The sequence below is a fragment of the Rhinolophus sinicus genome, linkage group LG11, assembly GCF_036562045.2.
Source record: "Rhinolophus sinicus isolate RSC01 linkage group LG11, ASM3656204v1, whole genome shotgun sequence".
Lineage (NCBI taxonomy): Eukaryota > Metazoa > Chordata > Mammalia > Chiroptera > Rhinolophidae > Rhinolophus > Rhinolophus sinicus.
The window spans coordinates 32619947-32633357 of NC_133760.1; the positions used below are offsets into that span (position 1 = coordinate 32619947).

Consider the following 13411-nt stretch of genomic DNA (forward strand, 5'->3'; position numbering starts at 1 on the left):
CATACACCCCCTGTATTTCCGAGAGGAAGAAGGGGAAAGAAGAGCTCTTACGGGCTCACCTAAGGCCTCAGAGAATTAAACAGTGGAGTCTGTTATCAGTGAAGCAGAGACACAGTACCTCGATGAGGCAAAGATGGATGCGTTGAGGCCCCCAAAGCAGGATAGGGCAACCGCAATGGGAATGGTCCAGCTGAACATGCCAAACGTCTGGTCAGCAAATGTCTGGGGGCAGAGCACAGAGGGGCACTCAGCATAGGACAGGGTTTCATAAGCCTCCTGCATCTAGGCTGTCGGGACAAACAGTCACTGCTGAGCAGTCCGTCCACCCTCTGGCCTAGCCCCACCACCTCGCCCTGCAGAGCTGGACTGGCTGCAGAAAGAGACTGGACCATTCAGTATCATAAAATGATAAACAAATAGGGATCCCAGGAGACTCACCACAGCCACGGCATCACTGCCAAGGACATCTGACATGCTCAGCACTGTGTAATAGGCCACGTTGGTCAGAATGTAGATGAGCGTCACAATTGGCATAGAAATCCCAATGGCCAGGGGCAAATTTCTGTCAGGACAAGTGAGACAGGACTACCTCGTACCAACCTCTCCTTGGGGTCAAAGTTCACCCAGGGATTTTTCTGACATTTACTAGTTCCCTGGCCTCTGAGTCTTTGAGGCACCTCTTCCCCATGTGGCCTAGGGTGGGTCTGTATCCCATGCCCCTGGGGGTTGGGGGGAGAGATTGAGAGAGAGAAACCCTTCTCTGTGAAGACAACTCATGATCAGTATTTGATGCTCCCACACTAGGACCAATGGGTCCCACTGAAGAAGGAACAGTATCCTCCAGGACTAGAGGCCAGGGTGGGGAACTGGTTGCCCAGAATAAACTTCTGGCTCCCCAGGCCTCAGGGTCAGTACCAGAGGGCGAGGTCCTCACACCTTAGCCCAGCTGGGTCTGCTGCTGCCCACTGAAGGGCTTCTCCTTGAGGAAGGGCCCTGGGAGCCTCCAGTGTGAATAGGAGGGCCAGGAGGCAGGGGCTTTCCCACCTTCACTCATTCCCATCCTAACCCCTAATCCCTCTGAGTTGCAGAGGGAGTAGGGAAGGATGAGAGATGGAGGGAGCGGGGAGGGAAGAGGGCAAGCATGCCCTCTACCGGCAGGAGTGAGAGCTGGGGAGTGAGGGGGTGAGCCCACCTTTACCTTTCTGGGTTTTTGATTTCTTCTGTTACAAAATTAAGGGTGTCCCAACCTGAGTAAGAGAAGAGGGCAGAGTAGAGAGCGAGAGAGAGGTTTCCCGCATCCCAGGAGGAACCCTCAAAGGCGTCCTGAAAGTGCTCAGTGTGTCCTGTGGGGGCAAAGGTCGGTGAGGGTTCAGGGAGAAGGAAGAGAAAAAAGGAGAACAGGGAAGGAGAGACAGAAGGTGTGAGAAGGGGAGGATGGGGAGGGAAGTGAGGAAGAGACGATGGAAAAAAAGGAGAAAGGAGGAGGGTCAAGAAAAGAAGGGGAAAGCAAGAGGAAAGAGGGGCGGGGGAGAAAAACATAATTTAACACCAAAAGAACAGCAACCACCAGCTCCCTGCATTTTACCACCACCCCCACTTCCTCCGGAAAGTTCATATACCTTTAGTAAAACTAGAAAATCTCAGAAAAGCAGGGGCATTCCTGTTTACCCTCTGATGTGACTCCTGATGAGACACCTTTTCCAAAGCCCTAGTGAATTTCCAGTTCCTGAAAGGACCTGACAGCAGGTCACAGCTCTTTCTACTTTTAGAAAGAATCCTGTTTATCATAAAGGAGTCACATTTCCACTTCCTGTGGAACTACTTCTCCTGGCCCAGACCACACTATTTGTACTCTGGTCAAATGGGTTCCTCAGTCTCACGGAGAGAACTCTGCTCTGCTTGCAGTGCTGTGGTTGAGTGGGCCAGGAGATCACAGGCTATTCAGGAACTGGGCTCTCATCGCTCACTGGGGCTGGGGTAGATCTGGGTCAGCCACACTCTTGCAGAGCCAGCCTAGGAACTTGTTCTTCTCCTTGTTATTCTTCCAGAGACTACAGACCTGAAAGCTGAGGAAGCAGCACCCAGCCGCCAGGAGAGAGAACTGTTGGACACACTGCGGGTGTCTAACAAGACCCAAACTTCTAAGGAAGCCTGCTGTCACTCCCTGCAGAAAGCCTAGACCCATCCCCCAATGTGCAAAAAGAGCTGGGTATACAGCAAGAGAAGGGAGAATAGAAATGCCCATGCCCCAGGGGTGTCAGTCATCACACACAGAAGTGGGTCCCTAAGGCACAGATTTGGGGGACAGAATTACTCAACTACCCAATTTGATCCCAAGATTTTCTGAGGCTCCAAGGGATATCCAGACGGCTAGCTGCGCTAACTTGAGACATGTGCTCAAAGGTGCTAGACCAGCTGCCTAAGAATCACCCAGGGTACTTCTGGTTTTTTTTAAGGAGGGCACAGCTCACAGTGGCCCATGCGGGGATCGAACCAGCCACCTTGGTGTTATCAGCACCACGCTCCAACCAACTGAGCTAACTGGCCACCCCACCCAGGGTACTTCTTAAAAACATGCCTTTTTCAACTCCAAGCCAACCAGTCTGATCCAATAGGTCAGAGATGGGGATCTCAGCGCCCTGAGGACACCTCAGGATTTCTCTAAGGGCTCAGGAGATCTTGGGAGGCCTGTTATCCTCACAGCCAATTTGCTCCAATCCAGGAATAAAAAAAGCTTCCTAAAGTCAAACTGCAGAAAAGACAGTGCCAACCTCACAGTATTTTAATATTTTTCTGAGGGCTGACTTTGGGAGGGAATGCTGAATAAGAGCAAGTGCAGATGAAAAGTAAAGGCTGAAAACAACAGCTCCTTTCCACACCCCATCTCCTCCCCCCACACACCCTCCCACCCTCTCAAGGAGGGTTACGTCATCCTACTCACTGCCTGGCAATCACAGACCAAAACAGGAGGCAGAGCAGGGCTCACTCTATCCCTGCTGATTCTTTTTATGACCTAATTATGACCCACATTTCAAAAGCTCTAGGTCCTTGGCTGGCTTATCACAGTGCTCCCAGCCTCGACCAAGGGAAAGCAGCTCTGAGGGAAGGGCTGACTCATGTTCATCTGGCCAAGTCAGCCTGGCCCAAGGGGCCCAGGAACAGATCTCTTGCTCTCACTGACGCAGTTTAGCATGTACATGAAAGAGCTGAGCAGTGAAGCTAACAGATTCCCGCGTCCTCCTCAGGGAACCCCAGGGAACTCCTGGAGTCAGCCACCCTCCTTCCCCCCTCGGGCCCTTCTTACCCTGGCACAGTTGAATGAGACCCATGACAATGATGGCAATGAGCGCGAGGACTTTGGCGTAAGTGAACACGTCCTGCACACATGTGCCCCACTTGACATAGGCACAGTTCACAAACGTCAGCAGACCTAGAAGGAAAACCATCACGTCACTGGCAGGCTTGAGCTGAGGGCACAGAAGCCCAGCCTTTCTTTAGAGTGTATCACTTCTGCCCGATTTGCCGAAGGCAAAGGGGCCAAGTCAGAACCAGAACAGGCAAATGGAGGGGCATGCCCCATGTGCCCCAGCTGAGAGCGCCCATGAAGGTCTCATCACTGTTGCCAAGACACAGGGGCATGCATGAACACATATTCATAAATTCTGACAACCAGAACCATTTTTGGAAATCCCTCCCATGCCCAGGAAGGGTAGACTTCACTCACTCTTCCCCACTCAGACTCCCAAGATTCCAAGCCACCCAAGGCACAAAACCGCTCCATGGCCACATTAGAGAGTGGGGACAAGAGGCCCATTAATAAGTGAGGTGAATTTGAATGGAGGTGGCAGGTCACCTAGGAATTAGAAGAACAATGTTTTGCATGTAAGTGTTCAAAAAATAAAAAATAAAAAGCCTGACATGTGCCTGACAATTTCACATACATCTTCTCAATTAATTGTCACAACCCCAAAATATAGACATTCCTACTTCCATTTTACAGATGACAAAACTGAGACTGAGAGAGGCTAACCTAAGCTCACATGGACCCCACTGATCTTCCCCACCCCCATTTCTATCCAAACCTCCCAATTCTCTGTGGGGTCCGTGGGGTCCTGAGCTCACTTGTGTGTTCCCTAGGCTCCCGTCAGCACTGCAGGATTTCCATTCCAGGTCTTCACACGTCAGTGATTCTGGGCCCTGTGTTGGGGATCCCAGCACCTTACCCCAGCTGAATAGGGACTGCTCTGATCCATCGGGAAGATACAAGGGGTTCCAAGCAACACCTCTAATTACTGCCCCTAGCTTCCAACAGGAGTATTTATGTGAACCTCAAATTTTACTACAAAATATTTTGGGCTCATCCTCCAGACCACCTCTACCTACTCCTACCCGTTTTGCACGCTCTCCTTCAGCCAGACTCTCTTTACTGGTGCCACATTACACAGAAAGGAAATGGCCTCCCCTCCTCCTCCTGCCATAAACAACAGGAACTCTCACTTTCAAGGTTTAGCTCTACCCCTACTTCCTCTGTAAGACTTTCCCCAAATATACCAGCCACCACTCACTGAGCGCTCTCCCCACTTAACTGCACGGCACTCCTACTTCCCAGTGCAGCTCAGGTCTCATGCTTTGGTCATGTGAAGCTCTCTCCCTCAGGTATTTGGGTGGTGTTTCCCCAAGGGGATAACTCTTAGGGGGAAACAAAAGCAAATTATTTTCTTAGGCTTAATGTCAAGCAAAGACAGGAACTAATGAACCCTGGTTAGAATCAAGGTGGTGATGATTTTCACCTAACCACCAATTCCCTGGAGCAAGGCACCTGTCAGAAAGTTGGACATTCCCCAACTCAAATGGAGAGGAACGCCTAGGACCAGCATGTGGACATAAACATGGGTGACTGAACAGCCTCGAAGATTCTTTAGGAGCTTTCAGTCAGTACTCTGGAAAGTGACACAGGTGCTAGTAAGTCCTATAAGGTGGGGGTTGGGGGGGCTGGGGGGCAATGGTCAGTGGAAGGGGGAAGACCAAGGGAATGCATGCTGCTGACAGATCTTCCCAGGGACCTGCCCTGCTAATCAAAGTAATCTATGTGGGGCTAATCCTAGATCAGCTAACAAAAGGGTTCTCTAGTTAATAGCCACCAGTAAGCCACAGACCCCTGTGCAATACAGTAAACATATTTTGAGGTACCTGCCTACCTGCCGGGCCCTTCTTGGGAATTAATTGCTCTCCCTCCTCTATCGTGGCTGATCAAGCCAGACACTGGACCCAAGCTGAGCCGACGGGATTGTCTCTCCCAGGAACACAGAGTTGGGATACCGAGAGACTGAATCTAATAGCAGCAGTCAGGGCCACAGCAAGTCAAGGTCATATACAAATCCTTGTAATAGAAGAACAACGACAACAACAAACTCAAGAAAGCAGAGGAAGGAAGGCATATTACAGAAAGAAGAAGTGAGGAGTGTACAGCCTGTGAGGGAAAGACTGACAGAGAAAGACACAGAAATACACAGAAGACAGAGACAGAGGAGAAAGACAGGAGGCAAAGACAAGGAGGATGAGACAAAGAGAAGGGAAGAAAAAGAGAGAAAAGATGGACACACACACAGAGAAAGAGACGGTCTCCCAACACTGTGGCTGTGCTCACTGTGCGCCTGGTTTGTAGCATCAAGATGTGGCTACGAGACAGGAGAGAAGCTGACATCCTGCTCGGCGCCTCCGAGAGCCACTTCCTCTGGCTTCTGCTCCTCCTTCCCCCCACCCTGTTACAAATGTCCTCTCTGCGCACAGTGGGAACTCAATGCCTCGTGCTGAAGAAATGAGTGAAGGCAGCACCTCCCGGACGTCCCTGCAGAGCGCCTTCTGAAAGACCAGCTGGCAGCGTACAGAAGAGCCTGGGCACAGGAGCTGCCCTCGGGGAGGAAGACTACAGCTTGGAGAGGGAGGGGCTTTCCCTTTTATACACGGACTTATTTACCACGCACTTGGGCTTCTTTCTCAATAAAAATAAAAGGGAGCAAGGCCAGGAGTAGGGTGAATTCAGGGTAACCCTGAATAATACATGTTCCCTCAGACAGACCTGCGCCTCATACTCTCTGCTGAGGAGCTGGCCTGGCAATCTGAAGCCATCGTCCTAGTTCCGCTGACAGTCACAGCTCCCTTTTCCCACAGGCAACAGGGAGGAGTAGGAACCCTCCCAGTTCCTGCCACAAACAGGCTGGGCGTTACTAAGGGACATCCGAGGACAGAGAATTGTAATCCTTAACAACAATTACAGGTGGGGAAAGAAAAAATCATGGGGAAAAAAACCATCTGAAAATCTATTAGGAGAGAAATGTTCTACAACAGTCCAGGAGAGGCAAACCCTTCCGAAAGGAGATCTCGGAATCAGGAGCTACCTGTTGGCATGTGTATGGATATGTAATGTACATGCCTTTTAAAAAAGCCTCCTGGCTGTTAATTACACAAATATACACATTTAATCTTAGTATCAAGATACTCAAAATACATATAGGGTTAGAGTCCAGGGTTTTTGAGCAACTATGGTCAAGAAACAGTCCTCCTGGGGGAGCGGGATTATCACTTTGTGAGGGGTGTTAATGTCTAACTATTGTATTGTTTTGTACACTTGAGACTAATTTTTTAAAAAAAAGGAAAAAGTCCTCCTTTGGCTTGTCACTATCAGAACAGGAAAGCCATCTATCCAGATCAATGACTAACCAAAACAGGGAAGAGGGAAGAAGACTTCCTACCCAGAACCCTGCGCAGGCCATCGTTCAATACACCAGGAAACAACAGAAAGCTATTCAGGCACCACACAGTGTTTCATCACTCCAGTCTCACCCTTCGCAGTATTCTCCCCCTTCCTCCTCTTTTTCTTCCTCCTCCTCCTCCTCACTGTTGGCCTTGCCAAACAAACCCTCAGGGGCACTGGCGTCTCAGCTGCGAGCAGGCCTCCACTTTGATGCCTCCCTGTCAGTGCTGATCTGACTTCCATGTTGAAACCTTCACAGCAAATACTCACCATTGCTGTGTGTGAGGCTATATAACAAATAGGGTCCCACAAAGATAAATGGACTGACAATACCTAAGCCAGAAGCACACACTTCTGCAATCACATCGAGCACTGTTATAGCGCTGGGCATCTGGCTAGAGATGGGAACCTATGGGCCTTAAGAACTGCCCTTTCCCTCTACAGTCCCATCAGCGAGGAAGGGCCCCTAAGCAGACGGAGTTCAGCCAGTAGCCTGAGGCCCAATCATCAGGAGAGTCCAAGACCCCAGAGCACATTATGAGCAGAATGCACCTTTAGGATAGTTGCTCAACTTCAACACTGTGACATTTTGAGCCAGGGAAGCCTTTGTCGTGCAGGGCTGTCCTGTGCATTACAGGATGTTCAACGCACCCCTGGCCTCTACTCATTAGATGCCAGGAGCGCCCCCTCCCAGCAGTTGTGACAACCAAAAATGACTCCAGACCTTGCCAAACCAACGTAACTCCAGCTGAGAACCACTACTCTAGGATAACGTGTAGCTGAGACAGCCTAAAATCCAAAACAAGCTGTTTGGATCTCCCCGCCAAGTGTAACCTAGGATTGGGGTGCGGGAGGGCTGCTGGAAAGTCAGCATCTGAAACAGCAATGCCTTCAGGGGTCAAGAAGGTAATACAAATGAGCAATGGCAAGAATGTTTGGGTGTAAAACAGGAGGGAGCGGAGGACTATAACGGACTGGAAACCATACACTCCATTTAAAGGGAGCCACCACTACTCACATGCAGCCGACTATGTCAGGCAGGAATTTGGGCCCGAAGCTGCCAGAAATGTTGACTTTTCAAGAGAAGGGGCAAGTCCTCATTTTCAAATGTTGGCAAGTAATTTAGAACACTGTGTAGGCCCAACAAATATATCTGTTGGGCCAAGTCTGGCCCATGGGCCACTAGCTTGCAGCTCTGCCTGGAGTTGGTACTATGGAGACCGCCTGGGCCCTTTCTTCTAGAATGGAACATGAATTGCATAGCCTGTCATGGTTATAACTTCTTTAGGCAGTCTCCCAACCAACAACCTGGCCCCTGCTCATGTCTGAGTTTCAAGACTAATTTAATTCTCCTATCCTACCCAAGCCCCTGGATTCAGTGCCAACCTTTGGTTTGCCCCTAATTATTACCTAATTGGTTTCTTCCAGTTTGTGTCTCTCGAGCCCAGGCTGCTCTCACTGACATTTCTACCCAAGGAGACTCCCTCCAGCACATCACAGTTTTGCTGGATGATCTATCAGCCTGATTCTACACCATAAGTTCCAAGAAGAGAAATAAGCTGAACCCTAAAGCCTAGTCGGTTAGGATGGGACATGGTTTTATGATTTGGTCCCACCTCTGACAAGTTCCTGCCCTCAGGCATGCATTATGGAAAAGCCTGGGCTTCTGGGACAGGGGCCTTGCAGGAATTCAGAGCCTGAGAAATCTGGGTATAAGTACATTTAAGTGAAAGAAGCTATGAAATACCATGAGTTTGGATTTCTAAGAGGTGAGATCTGTCCTCCAATCAAAAGATGAGTTCCTGGTGTGGGGGTGGGCTTCCTAAACACAAAAACAATGAGAAAAATCATAAAGGAAAAAACATTTAAGAAAAACCTTCTGTATACGAAAAATTATAGACGGAGGTGCCCTTTGACTTGGTTACTCTTGGAATTCACCAATGCACAGCCACTGGGGTGCTCAGAAAAAGAGTACCAACTCACAAAACCTTCCAGAAAGCAACTGGGTAACACATGAAAAACTTTAAAATAGTTTATTTCTTTAGACACAGGGATTTCTCTTAAATAATTCTATCCTAAGACAATATGCAGCAACTGTGAAAATGATTTACACACAACAACCCGCACAGCAGCATTATTTATAGTATTATAGAGCACTCACTATACGCCCAGCTGAGACGTGCTATGCATGTATCGATTCATTTATCCCTCACAACAATCTCTTCAGACAGGTACAACCAATAAGCCCATTTCATATGTGAGAAAACCGAGGCAATAGTCAACTAGCTCCTCCAAGGTCAGCAGCTACTCAGTGGTAAAGCCGAAATCAAACCCAGTCTGGCATGGGAGCCTGTGACCTTAAACACTATACCACACTGTCGGGAACTACTTATGTGTCCCCAAATCATGTTTTCTAAGGATATCTGATGAAAGGGATTGAATATTAAATTTTTTAAAAAGCAGTATACGAACACAAAAAGTATGCTCTCAAGAGTACTTTTTTTAAATGATACATATGCACAGAAAAAAATACTGGAAGGTATTTTACATAAATAGAACAATAGTTCTCTGGAAGGTAAAACCATGGGTGATCTTAATTTTCTTTTTTCTATCATTTTGCATTTTTCAAATTGTCAAGTCTATGTATTACTTTTTAATTTAAAAAAAAAGACATTATTTTTTTTTAATGTTTCTTTTGAAGAACATTCTACAAAAAGGGGAAAAAACCCCATGATACACTAAGTTTAAAAAGCAGACTATAAAGTTATATACAAAGTATGATGCCAATTCTACAAAAGAAAGAAATGAAGACATGATTGAACTATTAAAAGTGCTCGTCTCTCGGTGGTAGATTAAAGGTGACATGAGGCTGTTTATTTTCTCCTTAATAAACATGTTTTATAATCAGAAAATGATTCCCTTTTTTGGAGAGCTCAGTCAGGCCAGAGACCCCAGGCCAAACGCTATCAGATACACAGCTGAGCAGCCCCCTTCGCTCTGTCAGGAGGGGGTCGCTTGGACATTTGTCTTGAATAAATTCCTTACAGTTCGGAGGCACAATGTACTGGATAATCCTTTTCTGCTAACTCCCCAGCGCTCTCAGTCTATTTTTAACACTGTAGATAAACTACATATACTGCCAATGATTTTGCAAGCAGAGATATGGAAAGAACAGGGTATAATTAAATGCCTCCGGCAGCACAGTGCTAAGGAACAGGGGATTCTGGGCCACTTCTCGGCTAAAACACTAGCTCTGCACTCAGTAAGTTCACAGCAATCTTCTCTCCCTTTCAGTGACTTCACACAGAATCCCTCCTTACCACCTCGTGAGAGAAAAACACAAAATAAAGAGAGATCCACTGTGACCTCTTAGGTTCTGTTCTCAGAAACCTGAATATGGGGTAGAAGCCACCCACTTGCCTCTCGCTGGCCCTAGGCAGATCTTGTTTACAAAGTCAGTGTAAAGAAATCTGAAACACCAATAGGAAAAAGCCGTTTTGGTGTGGTGCCTGCTGCTCAGAACTGGCAGTGGCAGGAAGAAGTGGCCCTTGGGCCTGTGAGCCTGGCAAATAATGCCTTGGGACCCCCACAATCTAGAGAAGCCGATTTCCTCCTGACACCTTTAAACTGGTTTAAGATAAAAAGCTAGGAAACAAAATAACTTTTTTTCTTTTTATCTTTTTTTTTCTTTTGAGTAGCAGAATAAAGGCCTAAGCACTTAGGGTTTCTTTCTGGGTTGTTACAACTAGTGATGTTGACCCCAATCAAAACACCTGACAAGACAAATATAAGACATGCACCAACCTGTCACATACACTGGGGACCAGAACTCAGGGACAGTCAAGAGTGGAAGGAACGTGAGGCACCAAAAGCCACAAACAGATTCCCACTTCTCCCGCCCCTATCTTTTACCCTTACTTATCTCAGGACCGAATGACTGGTGAAAGTACTTCTTCAAAAGGTGTGATACCTCTCTTCCCTCCAAAAAAGCGAAGATGCTGTTCATTTATGTAAGGTAACATTAGCATTATTAAAGCAACCCACACCCCCACTCCTACCCACCCCCAACTGAGCCCCCAGACTTACATATGCAAGCAGCAGCGATGAGACGGCAGGCCATGTACGGGGGATCGCACGTGGGGAAAGAGGGCTGGATGATGTAGTTGGCGAAGGTGATGGCAATGATGGCCTGACTGGTGGGCTCTACGATGAGCAGGGAGGCCCACAAACGGATGAAGGCAATGAAGCCCCCAAAGGCCTCTAGAATATAGGCGTAGCTGGCCCCAGACTTGGTGATGGTGGTCCCCAGTTCCGCGTAGCAAAGGGCACCCACGACAGAGAAAAGCCCGCCAATGACCCAGACGACCAGTGACAACCCATAGGAGGCCGTGTACACCAGCACGCCCTTGGGAGAAACGAAGATTCCTGAACCAATCATATTGCCCACCACCAGGCTGACTCCATTCAGCAGGGAGATCTCCTTCTTCAGCTGCATAGATTCTGTGGTCCTGTGAGGGGACACATTGCCATCGACCTCCCTGGGCTGGCCAGCCTCAGGAATGAAATGATATGTGGGCGTAGGGCTCTCCAGCTCCTTGGCTTCCATGGCAAATGGTTCTTTCACACCGGTGTTTCCTCCGGCCTGGCAAAGAATATAAGTATGTCAGTCGAGGGCAGGAGCTGGTGAGGCAGGCAGCTTTCCCTGCCCTCCTTCTGTGCAGGAACAACAGGCCTCATACACAGACCTTAAATACTCTGAGCCTGGCTCAGGTTCCGCCACAGGATCAGGGAAATGGAGGTAAGCAAACCTCTACTGTTTCCAAGAAAGATACCGGGAAAGGTCAGGCACGAGATGACGGCGACTTCCAAGAGGTATCTGGCTTGATGCCCAGAGCAGGCTGGCATTAGTTTTATCCATAGCATGGATTCTCCCTGAGATGTAATTTTTGCTTTATGATTAGCATCTTAAAACCTGCAAACCTATCCTGCAGTGAAGACCAGAGTCCCAGCACCGGGTTCACCGCCCTCGCCAGGCAGACAAGATGCTCACTGTCCATACCCAGGTAATCCTGCCCACTCATCTCCATTCAGACATAACCGGGGATTTCTGCAGTGCACAGCCACGTGCGGAGAGGTCTGCAGCTACTCTCGGGCCGGCAAAGAGCGTGAGCAGGTAGTGGGAAGGGCTAGGAAGATGCTAAGACGCGGGCAGATCGCTACTGCAGAGATGGGACCAAGCCCAGGAACTTCAGGAAAATCATGCCCACATGTTGCTGTGTCCACAACACCCACCTTCCTTCCTACATTGCTGCTTGCCCATTCAACACCTTTCTTTTTCCAAAGTGCCCAGGAGAGAGGAATAACGTAAGACCAGAAATAGAAAGAACATCCAGAGGGCACTCTGACGTGGGGCTCATCTGTTATTGGCTTATTTGCTTTCCTCCGTGACATGCCCCTCACTACCATCTGGGGTTGCAAAAAGATTCTCCCAGAACAGGACCCAGGCGTCTTGACACCCAGTCAAAGCTATAAGGCTTCTCTTCTCCACACTGGCATTGGAAGACATCCTGTAGGGAGACGGATGTGCATACACAGTCTCTCTCTCTCTCTCTCTCTCTCTCTCTCTCTCTCTCTCTTTCTGTCTCTCTCTCTCCTATCTTTGGATCAGAGTCGCTTCAGTCCAAAAACCACAAAGAACTTGGACTCCACACCAACCTACCTACGAAGGACCCAGAACCTGTCAAAGGAAGACAAGTACCTTCGTGACCTCCCACTCAGCATGGCCTTCTTCCTCCCTCATTCCTGTGCCCCAGGAGTCAGATATTCAGATCCCCTACTCCTAACTCATCTCTGGAGAAAGGAATCTGGTGGGCCATTTGATTCCCAGATTGGGTGTAGGGCTCAAATGGGAACTAACAGGAGTTAGTCCTTTAAGGTCATAGAGATAACTTCCATGGATAAGAATGGGCTTAGTACATCGTCTTCCCAGAAGCCTCTCATCGATTCAACAAAGATGCATGGATGTGCCAGAACTTTGCCTCACTGAGCTCAGAGCAAAGGAACCACGGCCACTCAACAGTAGTTCTCAGGGGAAATGCCAATCTCCCCAAGCCCCACCCACAACTCCTACCTTACCTGTCCAGGTCCCTTCCCAGAGTCTAGACCTGAACCCAAGTGTAAAAGCTCCTCTGGGGTACTAGTACGCCTTCCTTCACTCCCAGAGTTGAGCCAACCTACCTCTGCTTAGATGAGGCCTGGCTTTAAGGTGGCACCACTTTTCCTTTCACTCCTGGCACCAAGCCAACCAGGTTTCATTATGTAGCCACATGGGAACTTATTTGTTTCCACATGTCTGTCGGGTGAGCCCAGGCATTCATGAAAACAAAATCAGTAAACAGGCTGAAGAGCCTACATATTCACATAAGAGTCAGGTGCAAAGAGACCTAGGCTGACCTTTTTCACCCAACTGAACACAGAGGCAAGCAGAAAAACTGGCCCCTGTGACCACTCCAGCCTCCCCCTACTCCCCTATTCCATCAGACCTAATTGGAGGATGAGGTGGGGGTGAGAGAGGGAAGCAACCAGATATTTTGTTTTGGACTTCTGACACCAGATATGTGGGTTTTCTACACATCAGGCAATTCTATGACACCAGCT

The 13411-nt window shown here is 48.6% G+C and overlaps 1 protein-coding gene across 5 annotated transcripts in view; it reads right to left on the reverse strand.

Annotated features, from left to right (window-relative positions):
- The window catches only part of SLC7A6 (solute carrier family 7 member 6), a 29932-nt gene that overhangs the window by 6599 nt on the left and 9922 nt on the right, over nucleotides 1-13411 (reverse strand). For all 5 annotated transcript variants that reach the window (XM_019756569.2, XM_019756548.2, XM_074314686.1 and 2 more), the window contains exons 4-8: nucleotides 10841-11396; nucleotides 3305-3430; nucleotides 1199-1343; nucleotides 439-562; nucleotides 119-222 (exon numbers count right to left, since the gene is read on the reverse strand). In XM_019756569.2, the coding sequence (XP_019612128.2) occupies nucleotides 119-222; nucleotides 439-562; nucleotides 1199-1343; nucleotides 3305-3430; nucleotides 10841-11360 (1019 nt within the window). In that variant the 5' untranslated portion in view covers nucleotides 11361-11396. The remainder of the gene's footprint in view (nucleotides 1-118; nucleotides 223-438; nucleotides 563-1198; nucleotides 1344-3304; nucleotides 3431-10840; nucleotides 11397-13411) is intronic.